The sequence below is a fragment of the Saimiri boliviensis genome, chromosome 1, assembly GCF_048565385.1.
Source record: "Saimiri boliviensis isolate mSaiBol1 chromosome 1, mSaiBol1.pri, whole genome shotgun sequence".
NCBI lineage: Eukaryota > Metazoa > Chordata > Mammalia > Primates > Cebidae > Saimiri > Saimiri boliviensis.
In genome coordinates, this window is record NC_133449.1 from 141890368 (window position 1) to 141913146 (window position 22779).

At 38.3% G+C, this 22779-nt stretch overlaps 1 protein-coding gene across 3 annotated transcripts in view; it reads left to right on the forward strand.

The window, feature by feature from the left end:
- Positions 1-22779, forward strand: part of NFAT5 (nuclear factor of activated T cells 5) — a 127147-nt gene that overhangs the window by 41038 nt on the left and 63330 nt on the right. For 2 of the 3 annotated variants that reach the window (XM_074405543.1, XM_074405548.1), the window contains exon 2: positions 19298-19423. In XM_074405543.1, the coding sequence (XP_074261644.1) occupies positions 19298-19423 (126 nt within the window). Of the gene's footprint in view, positions 1-19297; positions 19424-22779 lie in introns of those variants that run through there. The other variant, XM_074405562.1, reaches the window with a different exon arrangement.

Sequence of the window (22779 nt, forward strand, 5' to 3'; positions counted from 1 at the left end):
TTTTTGGTTTTCACTGTATCCTGTCTGATTTCTTTTATATAAAATTTAAAAATAGACAAAACTATAATCTACTGTGTTAAAAGCTAGAAGATGGGTCACTTTTGTAAGGGGTGAAGCATGTGGAGGGATGCTTAATTGGCTGGGTGGTGGTTACGGGTATGTCCACTTTGTAAAATTCCGCAAGCTCAAGACTTAAGATTTGTACACTTTACTACATATGAAGTGTATGTCATTCTTTAATAAAAAGTTAAAACTGGCTGGGTGCAGTGGCTCATGGCTGTAATCCCAGCTTTTTGAGAGACTAAGGCGGGAGGATCACTTGAGCCCACAAGTTTGAGACTGCAGTAAACCGTGATCACACCACTGTACTTCAGCTTGGACAACACAGCCAAGACTTAGTTACTTTAAAAAAAGAAAAAAGTAGCCGGCGCGGTGGCTCACGCCTGTAATCCCAGCACTTTGGGAGGCCAAGGTGGGTGGATCACAGTCAAGAGATCGAGACCATCCTGGTCAACATGGTGAAACCCCGTCTCTACTAAAAATACAAAAAATTAGCTGGGCATGGTGGCACGTGCCTATAATCCCAGCTACTCAGTAGGCTGAGGCAGGAGAATTGCCTGAACCCAGGAGACAGAGGTTGCGGTGAGCCGAGATCGCGCCATTGCACTCCAGCCTGGGTAACAAGAGCGAAACTCCATCTCAAAAAAAAAAAAAAAAAGAAAAAAGTTAAAGCACTAATAAAAAAGTCAGTTCTGAAACTATGATATGTAAGATTAGTAATAATTATCCATTTTTGTGTATGTATACTTTATGTTAAAGCGCTTTTCACAAATATCATGATTGTGCATATAAAAATACTTTGTCAACTTTAAGTCATGATACTTCAGTTATTTATTTTTAGAACAATTTTCAGTTGTCTAGAGCTGTTTGTCTGTTTCTATTTATGGACCACATTCTGGCACAAAGGACTGCACAAGCTACCTTTTCGCTTGCTATTGTAAAATGACAATTGAAAATTATTATCACAATTCATTTTTTTTTAAATTGCCTTGTGGCTAGGCACAGGGCTCACACCTGTAATCCCAGCACTTTGGGAGCTTGAGGCAGTGGATTGCTTGAGCCCCAGCTTTCTAGAACAGCCTGGACAACATGGTAAAACCCAGTCCCTACAAAATAATACAAAAATTAGCAGTCATGGTGGCATTTGCCTATAGTCCTGGCTACTTGGGAGGCTGAATTGGGAGGATTGTTTGAGTCTAGGAGGTTAAGGCTGCAATGAGCTGTGATTATGTCATTGCATGACAGAGTGAGACCCAGTCTCTAAAAAAAAGTTTTTTTAATGGACTTTTCCATCAGTAAACTGACTTCTGGTTAATATAGCACAATCGAAGTGTTCTTTTTTGGTAAGAAACAATGTATTAAACTTTTATAGAACAAATATTATTTGTTTTAGAGAATAGCCAGGTGGATGATCCGGAGAGCTACATACACTATCAGTTTTGGGTCAGTTTTACTCATTGAGAATCTGGTCTTTGCCTCATGTTTTTTGAGGCTGAGAGAAATTATCTATAATTCTTGGCTCAAATAACATGAGCTCTGCTAATTTGTTTCACCATTTTAGATATTATTCAAGTCTTCTTGTATCAAATCTAAGTATTAAATACTGAAAATTATCTACCACAATGTGAAACAGTAGTTGTCATTTTAGTCAGGAAAAATACACATTTATTTCTCCTTTTTGTTATATAAATATAATTGTTTTTTCCTCTGTGTTTAATAATTTAGTATCTAATCCACTGAAGAAGGTAGTTCAGCTCTTTGGTTGCTGTTTTTTCCTAGATTCTTCAGAAAAAGATAAATTAATCAACACTGTTTAAAAAGGTAGTACACAGAAGCCAGTCCATTTTCATTCCAGCTGAATTTCATGCTTCAGAGTAATGGCTGTTAGCCAGAATCATTTGTGAAGCTTTTTTTTTTTTTTTTTTTTTTTTTTTGAGACAGAGTTCGCTCTTGTTACCCAGGCTGGAGTGCAATGGCACGATCTCGACTCGCCACAACCTCCGCCTCCTGGGTTGAGGCAATTCTCCTGCCTCAGCCTCCTGAGTAGCTGAGATTACAGGCACGCGCCACCATGCCCAGCTAATTTTTGTATTTTTAGTAGAGACGGGGTTTCACCATGTTGACCAGGATGGTCTCGATCTCTTGACCTCGTGATCCACCCGCCTCAGCCTCCCAAAGTGCTGGGATTACAGGCTTGAGCCACCACGCCCGGCTAGTTGTGAAGCTTTATACACATATACATTCTGTGATCTTATTCCCTATAAACCCTTATTCAGTAGTAGGCCTGTGATGAAATCCCAGGCATCTTCATTCAGGTAAAAAAAAAAAAACAAACAAACTTATTTCGACATGCAATTCTGATATTCCCTGTTGAAAACCAGTCTTAAATTAGAGGCATTCTCCAGTTGTACAGGGAGTAGGGGAAACAAAAGTTAAAATGGAAAAAATTAAATTAAGAGGTAGAAGTAATGAATTTGGTCATTTGTTCGTTGTCACTCATGATAGACACTTTTTTTTTATATCTGTAAATATCAGCTTATAGCTCAAAGTATGAGGTCTGAATATTTCTGCTTGTGGGTGATAATCTTTGTATAGAATAGAAAAGACAAAGTGGGGCCAGGTGCAGTACCTCACGCCTGTAATAACTAGCACTTTGAGTGGCCAAGGTGGGAGAATCACTTGAGCCCAGGAGTTCAGTATCAGGCTGGACGACATGGTGTGAGACCCTATCTGTACTTTAAAAAAAAAAAAAGAAAGAAAATATTAGCCAGGTGTGGTGGCATGAGCCTGTAGCCCCAGCGTACTTGGGACGTTGAAGTGAGAGGATCACTTGAGCCTGGGAGGTCGAGGCTGCAGTGAGTCATGATCACACCACTTTATTCCAGTCTGGACAACAGAGTGAGACTGTATATGAGAAGAGAAAGAGAGAGACAGACAGAACGAATGCCTTGTTGATTTCTTCAGCGTTGGCTCAAAGAAGGGAAAAAAATTGTGTTGTATAAGTAGAAAAAAGGAAAACTAACTTTTTAAGGCTTTAAAAATAACTGAAAGTGAAGACTGAGATATGAAAAGTGATTTTTGTTAATCAGAAAATTGGTGATTTAGATGATAATGGTGTAGAATTTGGAAGATAGGACATGAGAGGACAGTATTTGGATTAAATATGTCATAGAAAGATGACATTTTTAGTTCGGGTAGTAGGATATTCTGGTAATGATAGGAAAACAAGATGAGTTTTTTTGTTTTTTGTTTAATGTTTTTGTTCTTCCTCTCTAAGATTATGGTATAAAAACAGGAATTTGGCCGGGCGCGGTGGCTCAAGCCTGTAATCCCAGCACTTTGGGAGGCCGAGGCGGGTGGATCACGAGGTCGAGAGATCGAGACCAACCTGGTCAACATGGTGAAACCCCGTTTCTACTAAAAATACAAAAAATTAGCTGGGCATGGTGGCGCATGCCTATAATCCCAGCTACTGAGGAGGCTGAGGCAGGAGAATTGCCTGAACCCAGGGAGGCGAAGGTTGCAGTGAGTCGAGATCGCCCCATTGCACTCCAGCCTGGGTAACAAGAGTGAAACTCCATCTCAAAACAAAACAAAATAAAACAGGAATTTATGTTTTAGAATTGTTTGGGTAGAATCACTTAAGGCAGATGATTTGCTTATTCGTTTAATCATGAAGCACATTATTGAAATGCCCATTATGTGCCAGGCTACATAATATAATAAGTAAAATAGATGGCATTCCTAACCTCAGTGTTACTCTAATTGCATAGACAGGAATGCTGAGGAAAGAATTTATCTTTCAGCCAGCTATTCTCCTGCCTGGGACCCAGCTTTAACTAGTCTTGGCTCTACAAAGCAAGTTGTAACCTAATTGGAACATAATTTCTTCTCTGTAAAAACTGAGAATTACACCAAATACTTTCACAACTTCTACCTCTAATATTCTATGCTTTTAATGTGAATTTTAGATTAATTCCTTAAAACTACATTCATACCATTCTGGCATTGCCCTCTATATGTTTCTTCTCTTCTACTACCTTTTTTCCCCTCATAGCTTCTGTGTCTTGATGCAGTTTTGATTGGCTATTTATGTGCTTTCAGTCAACCTCACTGGACTAAAAGCTTCTTGGGAACAGACTTGGGTTTCTGTGTACATGTGATTTACTGTGTGTGTACCTATGCACACAAAATGAATGAATGGTGACAAAATTAGTTTTTTATTTTTGAAAATGCTATTCTTACCTTGTGAATTTAATATGAGACTGTCTTTTCAAGATTAAAATAATATAAATTGTAATTCCACTTGTTTCTTTTAATTGATAGATTATTATGTATGTTTATAAGGACATGATTAGTTTAGAAAGGAATGGCTCTTAAATATATGGTTATATATAATATGGTTAGCTGTTAATAGTCAAGGAACAGATCTCTATTCAGTATTGATTTTATAAGCACTCAGCAAAATTCTGTTTTAAGTATGTATTTTAAATTTTTAAATGAATACATGTTGACATTTTTCTACTGCTAACATTCCAGAAATGAGCTTATTTTAGTGATAACAGTTAAATGTGAATTTAGCAAGGGTAGAAAATTGGAGGAAACTGGAGTTTCCTTTTCTCTTTAGCAGATGTCTTAGTCTCTTTGTCACCTGTAACAAAATACCTTATGCTAGGTAGTTTATAAACAATAAAAATGTACTGCTCACAGTCTGGAGTCTACAGTCTGGGAAGTCCAAGATAAAGGCACCAACAGACTGTGTCTGCTGAGGTTTTGCTCTCTGCTTTGAAGATGACACCTTCTTACTGTGTGTCCACATGGTGAAAGGACCAAGGCAGCGTCCTTCAATCTCTTTCGTAAGGGTATTCATTCCATTTTGGGAGAGCAAAGCCCTTATTACTTACTTCCTAAATGGCCCCACCTCTTAGTACTATTACATTGGATTTTAGGTTCCACCATCAATTTTGGCAGGACACAAACACTCAGTCTATAGCAGTGGACAAACGAGCAGTCACTGTAATTTAAGTTTATTAGGATGGAAGGTCCATGAAGACAGATTGCTGTCTGTTTTGTTGTTGATGTATCCCCAGAACCTGGAACAGTGCCTGGCATACATCAGGCAGTCCATAAATACTTGTTGAGTGAATGAGTACATGAATAAATTAATGGGAATATTTACTGAGCTGTGCTGTATTTTATAGCAGGTACAATGTTGTTTCTTTACCACTTAAACATTAATTTATTAGCTCTATTCTTTATTAGCAGTATTTCTGAAATAATATTAAAATTAGAAATTTTCCTGAAGCTTTTTTTATAGCTTAGAATTATTATCCAATAGCTTTCCTTAATATTTTGATAGCCTCATCAACAAACATTGAGTGTCCATTGTAAGTAGAGTACTCCTGAACCTTAGTCAGAGAACACATGGCATAGTTTTGGTCCATGATGGGTTTTCAACCCATTTGGAGAAGTAGGAAATAGACTTAAAGATGATTTGTAACAACATGAGAGGTGTCAAATAAATGGTATATGTAGGAAATTAATGTTATATTCAATGAAAATTTGATATTGTTTATGTACATTATTCAACTTTAAAAAAGTTTGCATTAAAATATGGGAAGGAAGCATAAGTATACTATTGTTTTAATAGTTATCTTTGATGAGATCATGGACAAGTTGAATTTTTATTTTTTACATGTCTATATTTTTATTTTTTTTGAGACGGAGTTTCACTCTTGTTACCCAGGCTGGAGTGCAATGGCACGATCTCGGCTCACCGCAACCTCCGCCTCCTGGGTTCAGGCAATTCTCCTGCCTCAGCCTCCTGAGTAGCTGGGATTACAGGCACGTGCCACCATGCCCAGCTAATTTTTTGTATTTTTAGTAGAGACGGGGTTTCACCATGTTGACCAGGATGGTCTCGATCTCTTGACCTCGTGATCCACCCGCCTCGGCCTCCCAAAGTGCTGGGATTACAGGCTTGAGCCACCGCGCCCGGCCACATGTCTGTGTTTTTAAAAGCAAGCAATAACTCTGAGTAAATTAACCTAGGCCAGGCACAGTGGTTCATGCCTATAATCCCAGCACTTTGGGAGATTGAGGCGGAAGGACCACTTCAGCCCAACAATTTGAGACCAGCCTGGACAACATAAGGAAACCCTGTCTCTACAAAACACACACACACACACCCACCCACCCACCCACCCACCCACCCACCCAAAACCTAGCTCAGCATGGTGGCACACACCTGTGGTCCCAGTTACTCGGGAGGCTGAGGTAGGAGGATCAATTTAGGCCAGGGAGCTTAAGGCTGCAGTGAGCTGTGAACATGCCACTACACTCCAGCCTGCGTGACACAACTAGATTTTAAAAAGTTAATCTAGTTCTAGTACAGATTTGATACAAAAAACAAAAGTAAAGCAGGCTATGTGTCTAGTAACATCAATTGCTAGACCTCTCTCCTGTTTATGTGTTCACTGGGATGCCCCACAGGCATCTCAAATTCATCATTTAAAACTGCATTCTCCTCTTTCCAGGTTTACTCTTAACTCTTAATATTCTCTATCATGGGAAATAGCACCACCTTTCATCAGTTTTCCCAAGCCAGAGTTCCTAGTTCCTATGAGCTATTTGGAACTCTTTTTCTCCCCCTCTCCCTTCTCCTCTGTAGCCAGTCATCCATTTTAATTCATCCATTTAAACAGCTTTAAATTCATAGCCTATTCACTGTTTTGACCGCCACTTCCTTGGTTCAAGGTTTCATCGTTTCTTGCTCAAGCTGTTATTGTAAAAATCTTCTTATTCATCTCCATCTCTAGGACCTAATCTATTATCTGTATTCCTGGTACGATGATATTCCTCAAATATATGTTTGAGTTTATAATTTCTTTGCTTAAAACCCTCAACGGCTCCCTGTGTGCTGAGGGATGAAATCCTTACTGCTGAGCATGATACACAAGCCCTGTCATAATCTGGTCTCACCCTGGCTTTAGTAGCTTTATTTCATGTTACTGCTTGTAACTTCTATGTTCTGAGTAACTGAGTTACTTAAAAAACTGAGATGAAAATACTCTTTTTGTTCAGGTTTGCTTTTATAGTTTCTCCTTCCTTTTCCCAAATCTGTCTTAAGTACCCATTTCAGTATTCATGATTGACTTCAGGTGTTACATCCTCTCTGACACCTTCTCAGATCCTCCACAGATACGTTAACGGTTCCCTCTTCTCCAGTTGCCTAACACTTCATACTTTTATTAAAGCACATATTGCATTATTTTAAACTTGACTCATTTTATTATTTCTAGACTGTGAACTGCTTATGGGTGATTTTCTTTTGTATTGTGCCCCCAAATCAGTGTAGGTGCTAAATAAATGTTGAATGAATGTTTAATTACTGCTGTATCAGGTTGAAGGTGATAGTGAAGAGGAGCTGGCATAGACAAAAATACCTAGCCCCTGTGATTGCAAATAAGGTGTGAAATAAGTAATCATATGACCAAGGGAAAACTCATGGTATATTTTGTAACCAAGATTCTGTTGCCTTTTTCAACGAAAATGTTTGGTTTTGTTTGATTTTAAACAGTAGCAAAGTGAGAGAGAGAGAGAGAGAGAGCAATGTAGATTGGTCTTTTCTTTTCTCTCTTTTCTTCCTTTTTTTTCATCTTTTGAGACAAGGTCTTGCTCTGTCACCCAGCCTAGAGTGCAGTGGCACAATTACAACTCACTACAGCCTTGACATCCTGGGCTCAAGTAGTCCTCCTGCTGGGTCTTACAGGTATGAGCCACCATCCCTGGCCCTAAATTGGCTTTTGATATCTAAAATATCTAAGCTGATATCTAAAAATGAAGACATGAAATAAGTAGCAAAGTGAGAGAGAGAGAGAGAGAGAGAGCAATGTAGATTGGTCTTTTCTTTTCTCTCTTTTCTTCCTTTTTTTTTCATCTTTTGAGACAAGGTCTTGCTCTGTCACCCAGCCTAGAGTGCAGTGGCACAATTACAACTCACTACAGCCTTGACATCCTGGGCTCAAGTAGTCCTCCTGCTGGGTCTTACAGGTATGAGCCACCATCCCTGGCCCTAAATTGGCTTTTGATATCTAAAATATCTAAGCTGATATCTAAAAATGAAGACATGAAATAAGTTTGTTTACTCTGATAGATTCATTTCTTTGCAAATTAAGATATTACCGTGTGAAACTATGGTTACATAGCTGAATTTTTTTGAATCCTTAGTAGTTAATAAATTTCTAATGAAATGTGTGTCTGTATGCACTTTTTGGAACAATCTTGAACTTAGAAGAGAGTTGTGAATAGGCTGAGCACGGTGGCTCATGTCTATAATCCCAGCACTTTGGGAGGCCAAGGCAGGTGAATCATGAAGTCAGGAGTTCAAGACCAGACTAGTCAAGAAGGTGAAACCCTGTCTCTAATAAAAATACAAAAATTAACTGGTTATGGTGGTGGTGTGCCTGTAATTTCAGCTACTCAGGAGGCTGAGGCAGGGAGTTGCTTGAACCCGGGAGGCAGAGGTTGCAGTGAGCCGAGATCGCGCCACTGCATTCCAGCCTGGTGACAGAGCAAGACTCTGTATTAAAAAAAAAAAAAAAAAAAAAAATTAAAAAGACTGCGAATATAGTGCAAATAATTTTTTTATGAATCATTTGAGAATAAGTTGCTGACATGGTGCCTTGCTGCCTCCCAGTACCTTATTCCAACAAATAAGAATTATTCCCTTACATAATCACAATATAGCTACCAAAATAAAAATGAACATCAATACATTTTTTTTTTGCCTAGTCCTCAGATCCGATTCAGGTTTTGCAAATTGTCTTGATAATTTCCTATATAGCAAAAGGATCCAGTTTAGAATTATATGTTATACCTCTTTAGTTTCCCTCAATCCAAGATCATTCCTTGGTGTTTCCTGGACTTTTGTAGTTTTCTTCTTTCTTTTTCTTTTCTTTTCTTTTCTTTTCTTTTCTTTTCTTTTCTTTCTTTCTTTCTTTCTTTCTTTCTTTTCTTTCTTTTCTTTCTTTCTTTTCTTTCTTTCTTTCTTTTCTTTTCTTTCTTTTCTTTCTCTTTCTTTCTTCTTTGACATAGTCTCCCTCTGTCAGCCAGGTTGGAGTGCGGTGGTGCAATCTCAGCTCACTGCAGGCTCCTCCTCCCAGTTTCAAGCAATTCTCATGCCTCAGCCTCCCAAGTAGCTGGGACTACAGGCATACCCCACCATGCTCAGCTAAGTTTTTTTTTTTTTTTTTTTGAGATGGAGTCTCGCTCTGTCACCCAGGCTGAAGTGCAGTGATGTGATCTTGGCTGACTGCAACCTCCTCCTCCTGGGTTCAAGCGATTCTCCTGCCTCAGGCTCCCAAGTAGCTGGGATTATAGGTGTGTGGTTGGCCAGGCTGCTTTTGAACTCCTGACCTCAGGTGATCCACCTGCCTTGGCTTCCCAAAATGCTCGATTACAAGCATGAGCCACCGTACCTGACCCATGCTGTCTTTTGTGTCCTTTTGATATACCTCCATAATTCTTTGAGTACTTTCTTAACTTTAACAAAACAAGACATTCCAGGATCATCTTGTGTTTTGCCTGTCCCAGCCCTGATACTACCTATTTCTCTGAAAAGTCCTGTTACTTTTGGGGTGCCACTCCTCCTAGGACCTTTCAGAGGACAGAACCTAGGGAATGTATGTATATTTATATACATATATACACACAGGTATATATATATATATTCACACACACATATACACATATATTTATGTCTGTATTTTTCTGTCTATGCATATTGACTGATGAGTTCACATTAATACCTCCAGTTGCAATGCAATACCATAGGGTTCCTCCTTCTTTTCTCCCTATGTTTGTAACTTACTCTTTGACATTGAGAAACTTGATTTCCTTTCATCTTATTATACTTGTTTATTTGATCAATCTCCTCTTGTAACCAATCTCCCATGCCACTGCCTCCCACTTTCTGATACATTATTACCCTAATTACCTTAATTATGGCCTCTCATAGCTTGCTTCCTACATGGATGCTCTTGATACCCAGGGCCGTCCTCCTGCTCACCTGTGAACACCCTCCTGACTCTACTTGATTTCTTACTCCCTACTTTTGGGCAGCCCTACTAGGTACATAGCCTCCTATCTTGCTCATCCTGCTAGAATTTCAATACCCTGCCTAAAACTGCCATTTGCTCCTGCTCCCTCAACCCCTATGGATGTCTGCCCTACCCCATTTGAACTCCAACACCCCATGCTGGGCTGCCCATGTATGGAAATGCCCTTTTTACTCTAGTCAGTCTTCTACTTTCCTACCTTAGGAAAGTAGATGCCTTTAACAAAATGAATGTTGTCTCTCTTGAATGCAGAACTATGTTGGCACATTGGAGATGCCAGGCATTTTGTTTTAGAGCGTCTAATGTGAAATTATAGCCTAGGGATTTACCAGCTGATTGAGGTAGTTAATGGAGAATGGAAGAGTAAGGCAATTCAAACAGATGCCTTCCTTATTCTGCTCAGGCTCCAAGGCCTCACATGCTTTGTAAGGTATCGAAACATTATAAATAAATCATAAATGGTTTACCCAGTGGTCTGTGGATCCTTGATGATCTGAGAGTTTGTTCCTTCTAGGATAGACTCAAGTAATTTCTTCAGAAAACAAAGAAGAAATTTAAAATGTAGATAATCAGAGCAGTTAGGTGACTGGTATATTCCATTCTGTCTTTCATGCTAAGAGGTTATTTAGAAAACAATTTTTTTTTTGAGATTGGGTCTTGCTCTGTCACCCAGGCTGGAGTACAGTGGCACAGTCATGGCTTACTGCAGCCTTGACTTCCTGAGCTCAAGCAGTCCTCCCACTTTAGCCTCCTGAGTAGCTGAAACTGCAGGCTTGTACCACCTCGCCTGGCTAATTTTTGTATTTTTTGTAAAGACGAAGTCTTGCTGTGTGCCTAGGCTGGTCTGAAACTCCTGGACTCAAGTGATCTCCCACTTTGGCCTCCCAAAGTGCCTGGATTATAGGCATGAGCCACTGTGCCTGGCCGAATATAATTTTAAAGTTTTTAAGTGAAAAATAATACCTAGTGGAAAAAAATATATGGGTATGCTATATCGTCTGTGGAACTCAAGCTAGTTTTCTTATTCCCCAAATTGATGTAATTTATACTGCTGTATATTGTTTTAAATGACTTTAAAATACTAGATTGTTTCAGGGAAACAATAATGAAATACAATCTGGAGGAAGTGTGATATGAATAAAATACATGGTGGCAGACTAATAAATTGGCTTAAACTTAGAAAATGAGAAAAATTTGTTAAAACAGAGCATCACCTACCAATTATTCTTGGACTGCATACTCTTTTAGAAACTAAATATCCAATGGACCTGCAGCCAGTACATTTTTTCCAGTAGGGACGCCAAGTATGATGACTATCAAGCTTGAAGTGTTTTTAACAAAATGAATGCTGTCTCTCTTCAAGGCAGAACTATGTTGGCACATTGGAGATGCCAGGCATTTTGTTTTAGAGTGTCTAATGTGAAATTATAGCCTTGGGATTTACCAGCTGATTGAGGTAGTTAATGGAGAATGGAAGACTAAGGCAATTCATTCCCAAACAATTTTTTGAAGGTTTTTTTTTTTTAAAAACTCAGATTCCTAGAGTAGCTTCACATTTAGAGTTTTTTGAAAGTAAAATCTGATATTTAAAACAAGATTAAAATGTTTTAAAATGGATTTTTCAGGATTATAATATTTGTATTTTATATCAGAAAGCATTCATTGCTTGAGTAACTAATATCTGTTCTATGCATTCGTTTACTTCTTGGTAAATTTTTAAAGCACTCCCAACACAAAGGAACATTCTTTTTCCACAGATACTTCTCTTTAGCTGCTTACTTGACAACTGAACATCTTATTTGCAGAGCTTTTTTCCCCTTTTTATTATTCATCTCTGTATATGTGGAAGTCAGTAGCAGTATTTGTACAACTTTATTTTACTACTCAAAAGTAAATAAGATAGTCTTGAGAAAAGTCATAAAGTAGATAGACTTTGTGACAATTTTGATTTTTGCTCCCTGACCCCAAATACCAAATGCCAGCTCTTAGGTCAACAAGGGTGATGTAGGGATGAAAATTCTAAGCAAGAGTAAGAACTTAGAATCCTTTTTAAGAGATCATCTAGGCCGGGCGCGGTGGCTCAAGCCTGTAATCCCAGCACTTTGGGAGGCCGAGGCGGGTGGATCACGAGGTCGAGAGATCGAGACCAACCTGGTCAACAGGGTGAAACCCCGTCTCTACTAAAAATACAAAAAATTAGCTGGGCATGGTGGCGCGTGCCTGTAATCCCAGCTACTCAGGAGGCTGAGGCAGGAGAATTGCCTGAACCCAGGAGGCGGAGGTTGCGGTGAGCCGAGATCGCGCCATTGCACTCCAGCCTGGGTAACAAGAGTGAAACTCCGTCTCAAAAAAAAAAAAAAAAAAAAAAACAAGAGATCATCTTACTTAAGCCTTGTAGCATCTCTGTGAGGCTGTGCACTATCCATGTATAGCCCTAATTTTATTGTACTTGATTTGGTTACATATTTTAGTAAAAAGAACACCTGTGAACCCACTGTGCAGCTCTGCTTATTTCTGTTTTTCCTTGTCTCCCATCAAAGGAAGCCACTGTTCTAAACTTTATCATTTCTTTCTTTTATCATGTGTTTTTCTTTTTTTACTGTCATACAGATATCACATTCTTTATTGATAAAAGCTACCTCATAGGATTGTTTTCAGGTTAAATAAGAAAATTGATATACTGAGCCTGGCCCCCACAGAGTGCTCAATAAATAGTAGCTTTAATAGTGTTATTACTGTTGCTATTTTGCTGCCTGAGAACAGCATGAAAAACATCTTTTCCCAGCTGTTTCCTGTGGTTTATCTCCCTGCACTCTTTTAAGGTCTTTTTATTTCTTCCTGGAATTACTAGTAACAGTAAAGCAGTAGAGAAGGGGATTTGGGTGATCAGCCGTTTGGACATAGAGTACCCAACTGAGAAGAAACAAACCAACAAAAAAGTTAAATTGCCTGATTAAATTACCAATTTTTTTCTTCTCTTTCATTGTCCTGTGCTTCATAATGGGATTTCTGTCTACTTTAAATTTGACACACTGTAGTGAAATTCCTTCACCCTATTATAGACAGTGTTGAATCATAAAAGATTGAATTAACCCAGAAATAATTAGTGACATAAATGGATCTATTAGAATTTACAGAATGATCAAACAAGCCAACTAGTCAGTGTATTTTCACATTATTTGTTTTTCCACCCAACATTGTGAAGCATTAATTTATTTTCAATATCTGAAAATGTTGATTTCATTTCTCTGTTTCCTTTTTCCAGTTGCCCTGGGCTCTATGCTAATGCACCAACATAAGACCGATTCTTAATTTTCTGAACTTGCTTCCCTTTTTGCTTAGCTACTTCTCTTATATACATATTAATAATTTATGTTAATGGAGTTATTGTATTGCACTTGCCCTAATTCTACTACATGGGTACCTAAGCAGTGCACTTATCTTGGCATTTTGGTCAACTAAAATTTATAATGAACTATTAGGTGAGTTGATTACACTTTGTTGCACAAATTATTAGCAGCATTAATAGAAAAAAAATAAAAGAAAATAATCAGGTCAGGCACAGTGGCTCACGCCTGTAATTCTAGCACTTTGGAAGGTCAAGGCAGGAAGATTGCTTGAGCCCAGGAGTTCAGGACCAGCCTGGCCAACATAGCAAGACCCCATCTCTACAAAAAAATTAAAAAGGTAGCTGGACATGGTGGTATGCACCTGTAGTCCCAGCAACTCAGGAGACAGAGGTGAGAGGATCGCCTGAGCAAGGAGGTCAAGGCTGCAGTGAGTCATGTTCACACCACTGCATTCTACCCAGGGTGACAAGAGTGTGACCCTGTCTGAAAAAATAAGTAAATAAAAAGAAAATAATGACCCTAGTCTTGGCAGACTGAAGAAAGAGTTCAAAAAAATTAAATCACTTCTAGATTAAAAAGAGAGAGAGGAAAGAGAGAGAGAGAAATAGAGTGAGTACATGTAAGTTTGTTGCACAAGAGCCGATTTTACCAGCTGTTACATTCATCCTTGCTAAGTTTCACCTTATTCCTTTGGGCAGATATTTCAGTCTTTCATGATCTCTGTTGAATTATGACGTAAGATTTGATCCCTTTTTTTTTTTTTTTTTTTTTTTTTTGAGACGGAGTTTCGCTCTTGTTACCCAGGCTGGAGTGCAATGGCGCGATCTCGGCTCACCGCAACCTCCGCCTCCTGGGCTCAGGCAATTCTCCTGCCTCAGCCTCCTAAGTAGCTGGGATTACAGGCACACGCCACCATGCCCAGCTAATTTTTTGCACCTTTAGTAGAGACGGGGTTTCACCATGTTGACCAGGATGGTCTCGATCTCTCGACCTCGTGATCCACCCGCCTCGGCCTCCCAAAGTGCTGGGATTACAGGCTTGAGCCACCGCGCCCGGCCGATTTGATCCCTTTTAAGCTTACTTTGTCATTTGAAAATTCAATAGATTTGTTCAAGTTGTTGATATAATAACCACCTTCCTCCAGGTTGAACCTATACATTTTTTGGGTGCTGTTGTTTAGAAGTCATCTATTTTATTTAGTTTATATTTCTTCATCCTGTTTATAATAACTTATAAAGATTTTTATCACATATTTTACTGAATTTAGGATAACTGTGCCTGTAACTATTTTTTCTTTAGGATAACTATCTTTCTGATCCTCTAGTAGAAGAGCCTTAAAAGATACATTAGTTTGCAGCTTGGCCTTCTTCATATACAGAAGCTGTGTAAAGATATGTTTTTGTCCATGAAATTTATCAGAGCTTTGTTAAATACCCTGGTGCTCTTGTGTAATTCTTACTTGTGCTTCTTTTATTACTGTCTTCCTTTTTTAAAAAAATCAGCTTTATTGATACATAATTTACATACTATAAAGGTTACCCATTTAGAGGGTACAGTTCAGTGGTTATTAATATATAGAGAGTTGTGTAACCATTGCCATTTTTATCACTCCAAAAGAAACTTGATCTTATACCCATATATTCTCTCTCTCTCTTTCTGTTTCATCTAAAAGTGATTTTGCTTTTGTTTTCTAAGGAAGCCTTTCGGCCGGGCATGGTGGCTCACGCCTATAATCCCAGCACTTTGGGAGGCTGAGGCGGGTGGATCACGAAGTCAAGAGATTGAGACCATCCTGGTCAACATGGTGAAACCCCGTCACTACTAAAAATACAAAAATTAGCTGGGCGTGCTGGCACACACCTGTAGTCCCAGTTACTCAGGAGGCTGAGGCAGGAGAATTGCTTGAACCCAGGAGACAAAGGTTGCGGTGAGCCAAGATCGTGCCATTGCACTCCAGCCTGGGTAACAAGAGCAAAACTTCGTCTCAAAAAAAAAAAAAAAAAAAGGGCAGGGTGGCTCAAGCCTATAATCCCAACACTTTGGGAGGCCGAGGCGGGCAGATCACGACGTCGAGAAACCGAGACCATCCTGGTCAACACGGTGAAACCCCGTCTCTACTAAAAGTACAAAAAATTAGCTGGGCATGGTGGTACATGCCTGTAATCCCAGCTACTCAGGAGGCTGAGGCAGGAGAATTGCCTGAACCCAGGAGGAGGAGGTTGTGGTGAGCCGAGATCGCGCCATTGCACTCCAGCCTGGGTAACAAGAGCGAAACTCTGCCTCAAAAAAAAAAAAAAAAGAAAAGAAAAGAAAAGGAAGCCTTTCCTCAGAAGCTTCTTTTTCTTTAGGGATTTCCCATTCTGTTTCTTCATATCTTGTGTTTATAAGCCTGGAATTTCATTCTTCCCTTATATATATGAAAAAAAAAAGATAACATAAGAAAAATAGATACTGGGGCATAATATGAAGTAGCGGTCACTTATTTAGTACTGTCGTTTTCATAGATTTAAAGTACATATGGGCCAGGTACAGTAGCTCACATCTGTAATCCAGGCCCTTTGGGAGGCTGAGACAGGAGGATCACTTGAGTTCAGGAGTTTGAGAGCAGCCCGGGCAACAAAAGGGAGACCCTGTCTCTACAAAAAGTAAATAAATACATAAATAAATGCCAGGTGTAGTGGTGTACGTCTGTGGTCCCAGCCTCTCAGGAGGCTGAGGCAGGAGGATCTCTTGAGTTCAGGAGTTGGAGGCTGCAGTGAGCTTTCACTGTGCCACACTACTCCAACCTGTATAATAGAGTGAGACCCTAACTCAAGTACATATGCTCTTTTTTTTTTTTTTTTTGGTTAATTTTTTTTTTCTTATAAAGTACATATGCTCTTATTCGTGATTGCTTTCAATGGCTAGTGGAGACTGCAAAAACATTTAATTTAGATTGAATTTAGGACTGAATGACAGTCTCAATAATTTATATTTCTTTTTTTTTTTTTTTTTTTTTTTGAGACTCTCATTCTGTCACCCAGGCTGGAGTGCAGTGGCACGATCTCAGCTCACTGCAACCTCCGCCTCCCAGGTTCAAGTGATTCTCCTGCCTCAGCCTCGTGAGTAGCTGGGATTGCAGGTGCCCACCACCACTCCTGGCTCACTTTTTGTATTTTTAGTAGAGACGGGGTTTCTCCATGTTGGTCAGGCTGGTCTTGAACTCCTGACCTCAAGTGATCCACCTGCCTCGGCCTCCCAAAGTGTTGGGATTATGGGCATGAACCACCTCTCCTGGTCCAGGTAACAGCATTTTTCAAGAAATTTTTAAGTTTATTCTTTTTTTTTTTTTTTTTTTTTTTTTTGGAGACAGAGTTTCGCTCTTGTTACCCAGGCTGGAGTGCAATGGCGCGATCTTGGCTCACCGCAACCTCCGCCTTCTGGGCTCAGGCAATTCTCCTGCCTCAGCCTCCTAAGTAGCTGGGATTACAGGCACGCGCCACCACGCCCAGCTAGATTTTTGTATTTTTAGTAGAGACGGAGTTTCACCATGTTGACCAGGATGGTCTCGATCTCTTGACCTCGTGATCCACCCGCCTCGGCCTCCCAAAGTGCTGGGATTACAGGCTTGAGCCATCGGCCCGGCTTAAGTTTATTATTTACTGTGAATGAAGATCATTTAAGAGTACAACTTCTAATTTTAGCTTTCTTTGATGATCATCTTTCTTATCTCTAGTCACATTAAAGTTAGGATATACTCTTTAGTTATTAACTAGGAGGATAAAAGTATTTATGAATCCAGGAAGCAGTTAACTAGAAGTATTATCTCTTACCGTGGATAATATGTCTTATGGTGCTACCTTTGTATTTTAAAGTACTCATGCAGATAATTAATAATCTCAAATTTTGGAATACTGGGTTTCTTGGAATATTAGGCAAGTCTCTTAAAACTTAGTGTCTCAGTTCTTTTGAAAATAAGTATGTGCCTCTAATTGGTCTTTTGAAGTTCCTTCTAACATTGATTCTGCTACCTTTAGAGGATATTTTGGGAATTATTTATGTTAAAAAACTATACAATAAGGGATTTTTTTTTTTTTTTTGAGACAAAGTCTGGCTCTGTTGCCAAGCTGGAATGCAGTGGCACGATCTCAGCTCACTGCACCCTTCACCTCCCAGGTTCAAGCAATTCTCCTGCCTCAGCCTCCCGAGTAGCTGGGAATACATGCATGTGCCACCACGCCCAGCTAATTTTTGTATTTTAAGTAGAGACGGGATTTCACCATGTTGGCCAGCATGGTCTTGGTCTCTTTGTGATCCACTCGTCTCACCTTCCAGAGTGCTGGGATTACAGGTGTGAGCCACCATGCCTGGCCACAATAAGGTATTTTTTTTAAGTAATAGAGATAATTTTATGTGCAATTAAAGTATTATAAAATACTTCTGAAAGATACAGGATTCTTTAATCTGGAATACAAAAGTAATTGCAACCTAATATAGGTATTGATGCATTATGCAGTTTGATTTAAGAGTTTCCTTTACCTTTGCCTTTCCAGTGTTGGAGATGCCTCAGAGAGTAAGAACTATTTGCATGAGCCATAACATTCCTTTTCTTTCTTTCTTTCTTTCTTTCTTTCTTTTTTTTATAGACAGAGTCTTGCTCTGTCGCCAGGCTGGAGTGCAATGGTGTGAATTTGGCTCACTGCAACCTCCACTTCCCGGGTTCTAGTGATTCTTCTGCCTCAGTCTCCTGAGTAGCTGGGACTATAGGCGCGTGCCACCATGCCCAGCTAATTTTTGTATTTTTAGTAGAGATGGGATTTCACCATATTGGCCAGGATGGTTTTGATCTCTTGACCTCATGATCTGCCTGCCTCGGCCTCCCAAAGTGCTGGGATTACAGGCATGACCACCACCAGGCCCTTTTTTTTTTATTTTTTAAGCTTCAGTCCACAGAGTTTTTCTTTGATCAGATTGTTTTATTTTAATAATTGGTAAAAATTAATTATGATAGTGTTGAATTAAAATATTTGCTCAAGGGTGTTGGATAAAAGAACAGGACTATACTAATTGACTGGAGAAGCCAATTTAAAGCTGATATACAGTAGTATATGCTATCTTTTATGTAAAGGATGATAAATTTTAGTTGTACTACTACAGAGAAAGATATTGGACCATCTTGGGTTATTTAGCATTTCTCCCATTCTGTCTACTTTTATCCAATTTTCCATTGTAATAACTTTTTCTAGAGACTATCTTGAACATAAGGAATAAAGCCAAGAAGAAAACAGGGACAGAACTAATGCGAAATTGATTCTTCAGTTCAATAAGATTATATAATAAAAGAAAAAATATATCACTTTTTTTTTTTTTTTTTGAAACAGGGTCTTACTCTGTCACCCGGGCTAGAGTCATGGCTCACTGTAGCCTTGACCTCAAGCAGTTTTCCCACCTGAGCCTCCCAAATAGTTGGGGCTGCAGGTGTGTACCATCATGCCTAGCTAATTTTTTGAAAAAAATTTTGTAGAGATGGTGTCACTATGTTGCCCAGACTGGTCTTGAATTCCTGGCCTCAAGCAGTCCTCTCACCTTAGCTTCCCAAAGTGGTGATTACAAGTGTGAGCCACTGTGCCCAGCTGCTAATAACTCTTCACATTAGTTATGTGGGATTGTTTGTGAATAATACAGTTCTCCTCATGAGAGAAAGGATATACTCATTTTGTGCCTATAGTACATTGTTGACTGAATCTCTTTTAAAAATTGTTTTCTCTTCTCATTCCTATCCCCCTGCAGAATCTGTCTATGATCTTCTCCCAAAGGAGTTACAATTACCTCCATCTAGAGAAACATCTGTAGCATCAATGAGTCAGACAAGCGGTGGTGAGGCAGGCTCGCCTCCTCCAGCTGTTGTTGCTGCTGGTATGCATTTCATTTTATTTTATTAAAGAAAACTAGGGACAACATGAAATCTGGCCAACATGAACAGTGCTGGCAAAATTCATATTAAAAAGTGTGATTTGAGGGTTTTAAAAAGAGGCATTAAAATACGTACTTTTAACCTTAAACTTTTTCAATATGATTTTCTTGATGTAATTCTTATTTTAAAAAATTTTACATGATCACATCTGTAAGTGCCATTTTCTGAAATGGACCTTGTTTTTAAATATGGGAACCAGCTTAAAGTTGTTATGTTGACTGCACTTTAAAAAGGTTAAATAGCAAACTGTGAATAGAAAATTATATTTGAGTTCCTATTTAATAATTAATTTTAAAGACTTGCTCCAAGGGAAAATACCGTATATAATCTGAAAAATGACTGAAGCACTTAAGTGTCTTTTATATTCATAGTGTGTTACTGAAACCTTTTTCTTATATTTAAAAATATATATGACTTCATATTTATTGAAAGTAAGGAGTACTTCTATATAATATTTATATAAAGACATTTCTTATATTGATGAAAAAGTATAGAAAGTAATATTAGAAATTTATTAGACTTATTTTTACTCAGCTCTCAAATCATACACTAAATAATGATACAGTTGGCTCAAATTTTTATTTTACATAAGAATAAAAGATTGACAGACAAACTAATAGAAAAAAGTCTTATCAGTGACAAATTAGTTATCAGTGCTTTCTGTAATATTAGTTTGCCCAACTAATATTGGGCTTATAGACTGCTAAGTATGTTTGCTTTAAAAAAAGGAAATATAGATAGATAGATAGATATAGATATAGATATATTGAAGTTTTATCTGTCCTAATTAGAAGTTGCTTGCCTAATACGACACCTCTCATCTTTTAAAATGGTATTTAAAGTTTATCAGAGCATTGTTTTTTAGTAAAGTAGTTTCAAAATGAGAACAGTGAGGTGTAAGGTGGTTTAAATGAGGATATTGGTACTATAGTATAACTTCAGATATATTTCTCATATGCATTAACCTATGTACCATTAACCTTGTGTACTAGTCTTTCTCAAGCTGTATATATAGTGCATTATTGAAGCCTTCCTGGTTGAAGGCAGGAAAACTTTAAATATGGCAAAGAAACTGATCAGCCCTGCTCACTGTTCATGTGTTGCCAGACAGTTTTCTAACAGTTTCTGTGGATTTAATTGTGAGTTAGTGAACTTTATAGTAATCAAATTGGTAACATTACCTAATTTGCTTTATATCCACTGGTTTCTAAAATGGCTATGATGATTTTTTTCTGGAATATTAAGTTTTAAATCTGCTTTTAAAATTGTATTTGATAATAAAATATGACAAAGATAAAATATTTTTATGAGCGACTTCACTTTAAATCCACAAGTAGAAATTGACTAATTGATTTCTTTTGTATCTCTTGAGATTGTTTTTTAAAGATATATTGAATCTATATAGAACTAAAAGTCTGTTCCTTCTGTGCTTTTTAACATCTGTTGACAGTAGATCCAGTTCCTTTTAGAAACTCATATATATATATATATATATATATATATATATATATATATATATATGTGTGTGTAGTTAGTGAATTTGGGTCACTAATGAAACATTAGCCTTCCCCCAACCCAGTATATTTGAGAAAATCTCTCAAGATAAATTACATTGAAAACTTTGAATTGAAAAATCATGAAAACAAGAAATTTAATCAAAGGAAATATTTTGAAGTCATACATTCTTAATTATCTTGAAATTATTGACATTATAAAGATCACAGAAAGAATAAGAATATAGAAAAGGAGACTGGGCGCGGTGGCTCAAGCCTGTAATCCCAGCACTTTGGGAGGCCGAGGCGGGTGGATCACGAGGTCAAGAGATCGAGACCATCCTGGTCAACATGGTGAAACCCCGTCTCTACTAAAAATACAAAAAATTAGCTAGGCATGGTGGTGCGTGCCTGTAATCCCAGCTACTCCGGAGGCTGAGGCAGGAGAATTGCCTGAATCCAGGAGGCGGAGGTTGCGGTGAGCCGAGATCGCGCCGTTGCACTCCAGCCTGGGTAACAAGAGCGAAACCCCGTCTCAAAAAAAAAAAAAAGAATATAGAAAAAGAATAAGAATTATAGTTTTGTTATAGTCACACACGAAGTGTCTGTGATCATTAACAAGTCATGTATAATCTTTTAAAAAAAAATTTAGCAACCAACTTAGATTATTCTAGGATTCTAACATCTTAGAAAGAGTACTTTATACCTTACTATAGATAAGAGAGTTTAAATCACGGAATATTTATTGTAGGGAATCGGTATATATCATTAGAATTATATTTTTATTTGACATATTAATATTCTTGGTGATAAAACTGTCAAAGAGATATATTTAGAATAGATTACCAAGTTACTCAATGTTTTTCAGTTAAAAGGCTAGTAGTAGTAGATGTCTAGGGAAAGGCCCATTAATTTAGACTTGTATGTTATTTTCAAAAAAAAACTTTAGCATTTTTGACAGAATATGGGTTGGGCACCGTGGCTCACGCCTGTAATCCCAGCACTTTGGGAGGTCAGGTAGGCAGATCACTTGGAGTCAGGAGTTTGAGACCAGCCTGACCAACATGGTGAAACCTCGTCTCTAATAAAAATAGAAAAAATTTGTCAGCTGTGGTGGCAGGTGCCTGTAGTCCCAGCTGCTCCAGAGGCTGAGGCAGGAGAATTGCTTGAACCCGGGAGGTGGAGGCTGCAGTGAGCCGAGATAGCAACATTGTACTCCAGCCTGAGCAACAAGGGCAAAAGTTTGTCTCAAAAAAAAAAAAAAAAAAAAAAGAAACGAAAAAAATATGAAATGTGTAAAAACGTTGACTCTTAATATAGTTAATTCTTCAGAGTTTTGAAGGAGCCGGATTGGCTGCTCTCAGGTATGAGGGCCTGGTGGGAACAGACTTCTAGTTCTGCCATAAAGGTTTGTGTTTGACAAGTTTTAAATTAATTTAAATTTTAAAATTTAAAAACTGGGCATATGAGTGTTCATGGACATTTTTTGTTGTTGAATTATTTAAAATGTGTTTCTCAGATTCACCAATCTAGATTTTTTTCCTCTTCATGTTACTGAGGGAATAAGTAAACAAGATGCTGCTAATCCACAATCCAGAATACTGGGTAAAAGAGTGTCTTTCAAACCTTTATCTGCTTCTACACTCTTCACACTTTTACACGCTTCCATCAATAATATATTTTTATCTTCTAATCCCAGGGTCAAGGTGTTGGAGAAAGGGGCTTATTTAGACACAGTTTCTCCCCACTTCATGGGGCCAAGTGTCAGAATCTGCAAGGTGTAGTTCAGAGTCACCAATCTGAGA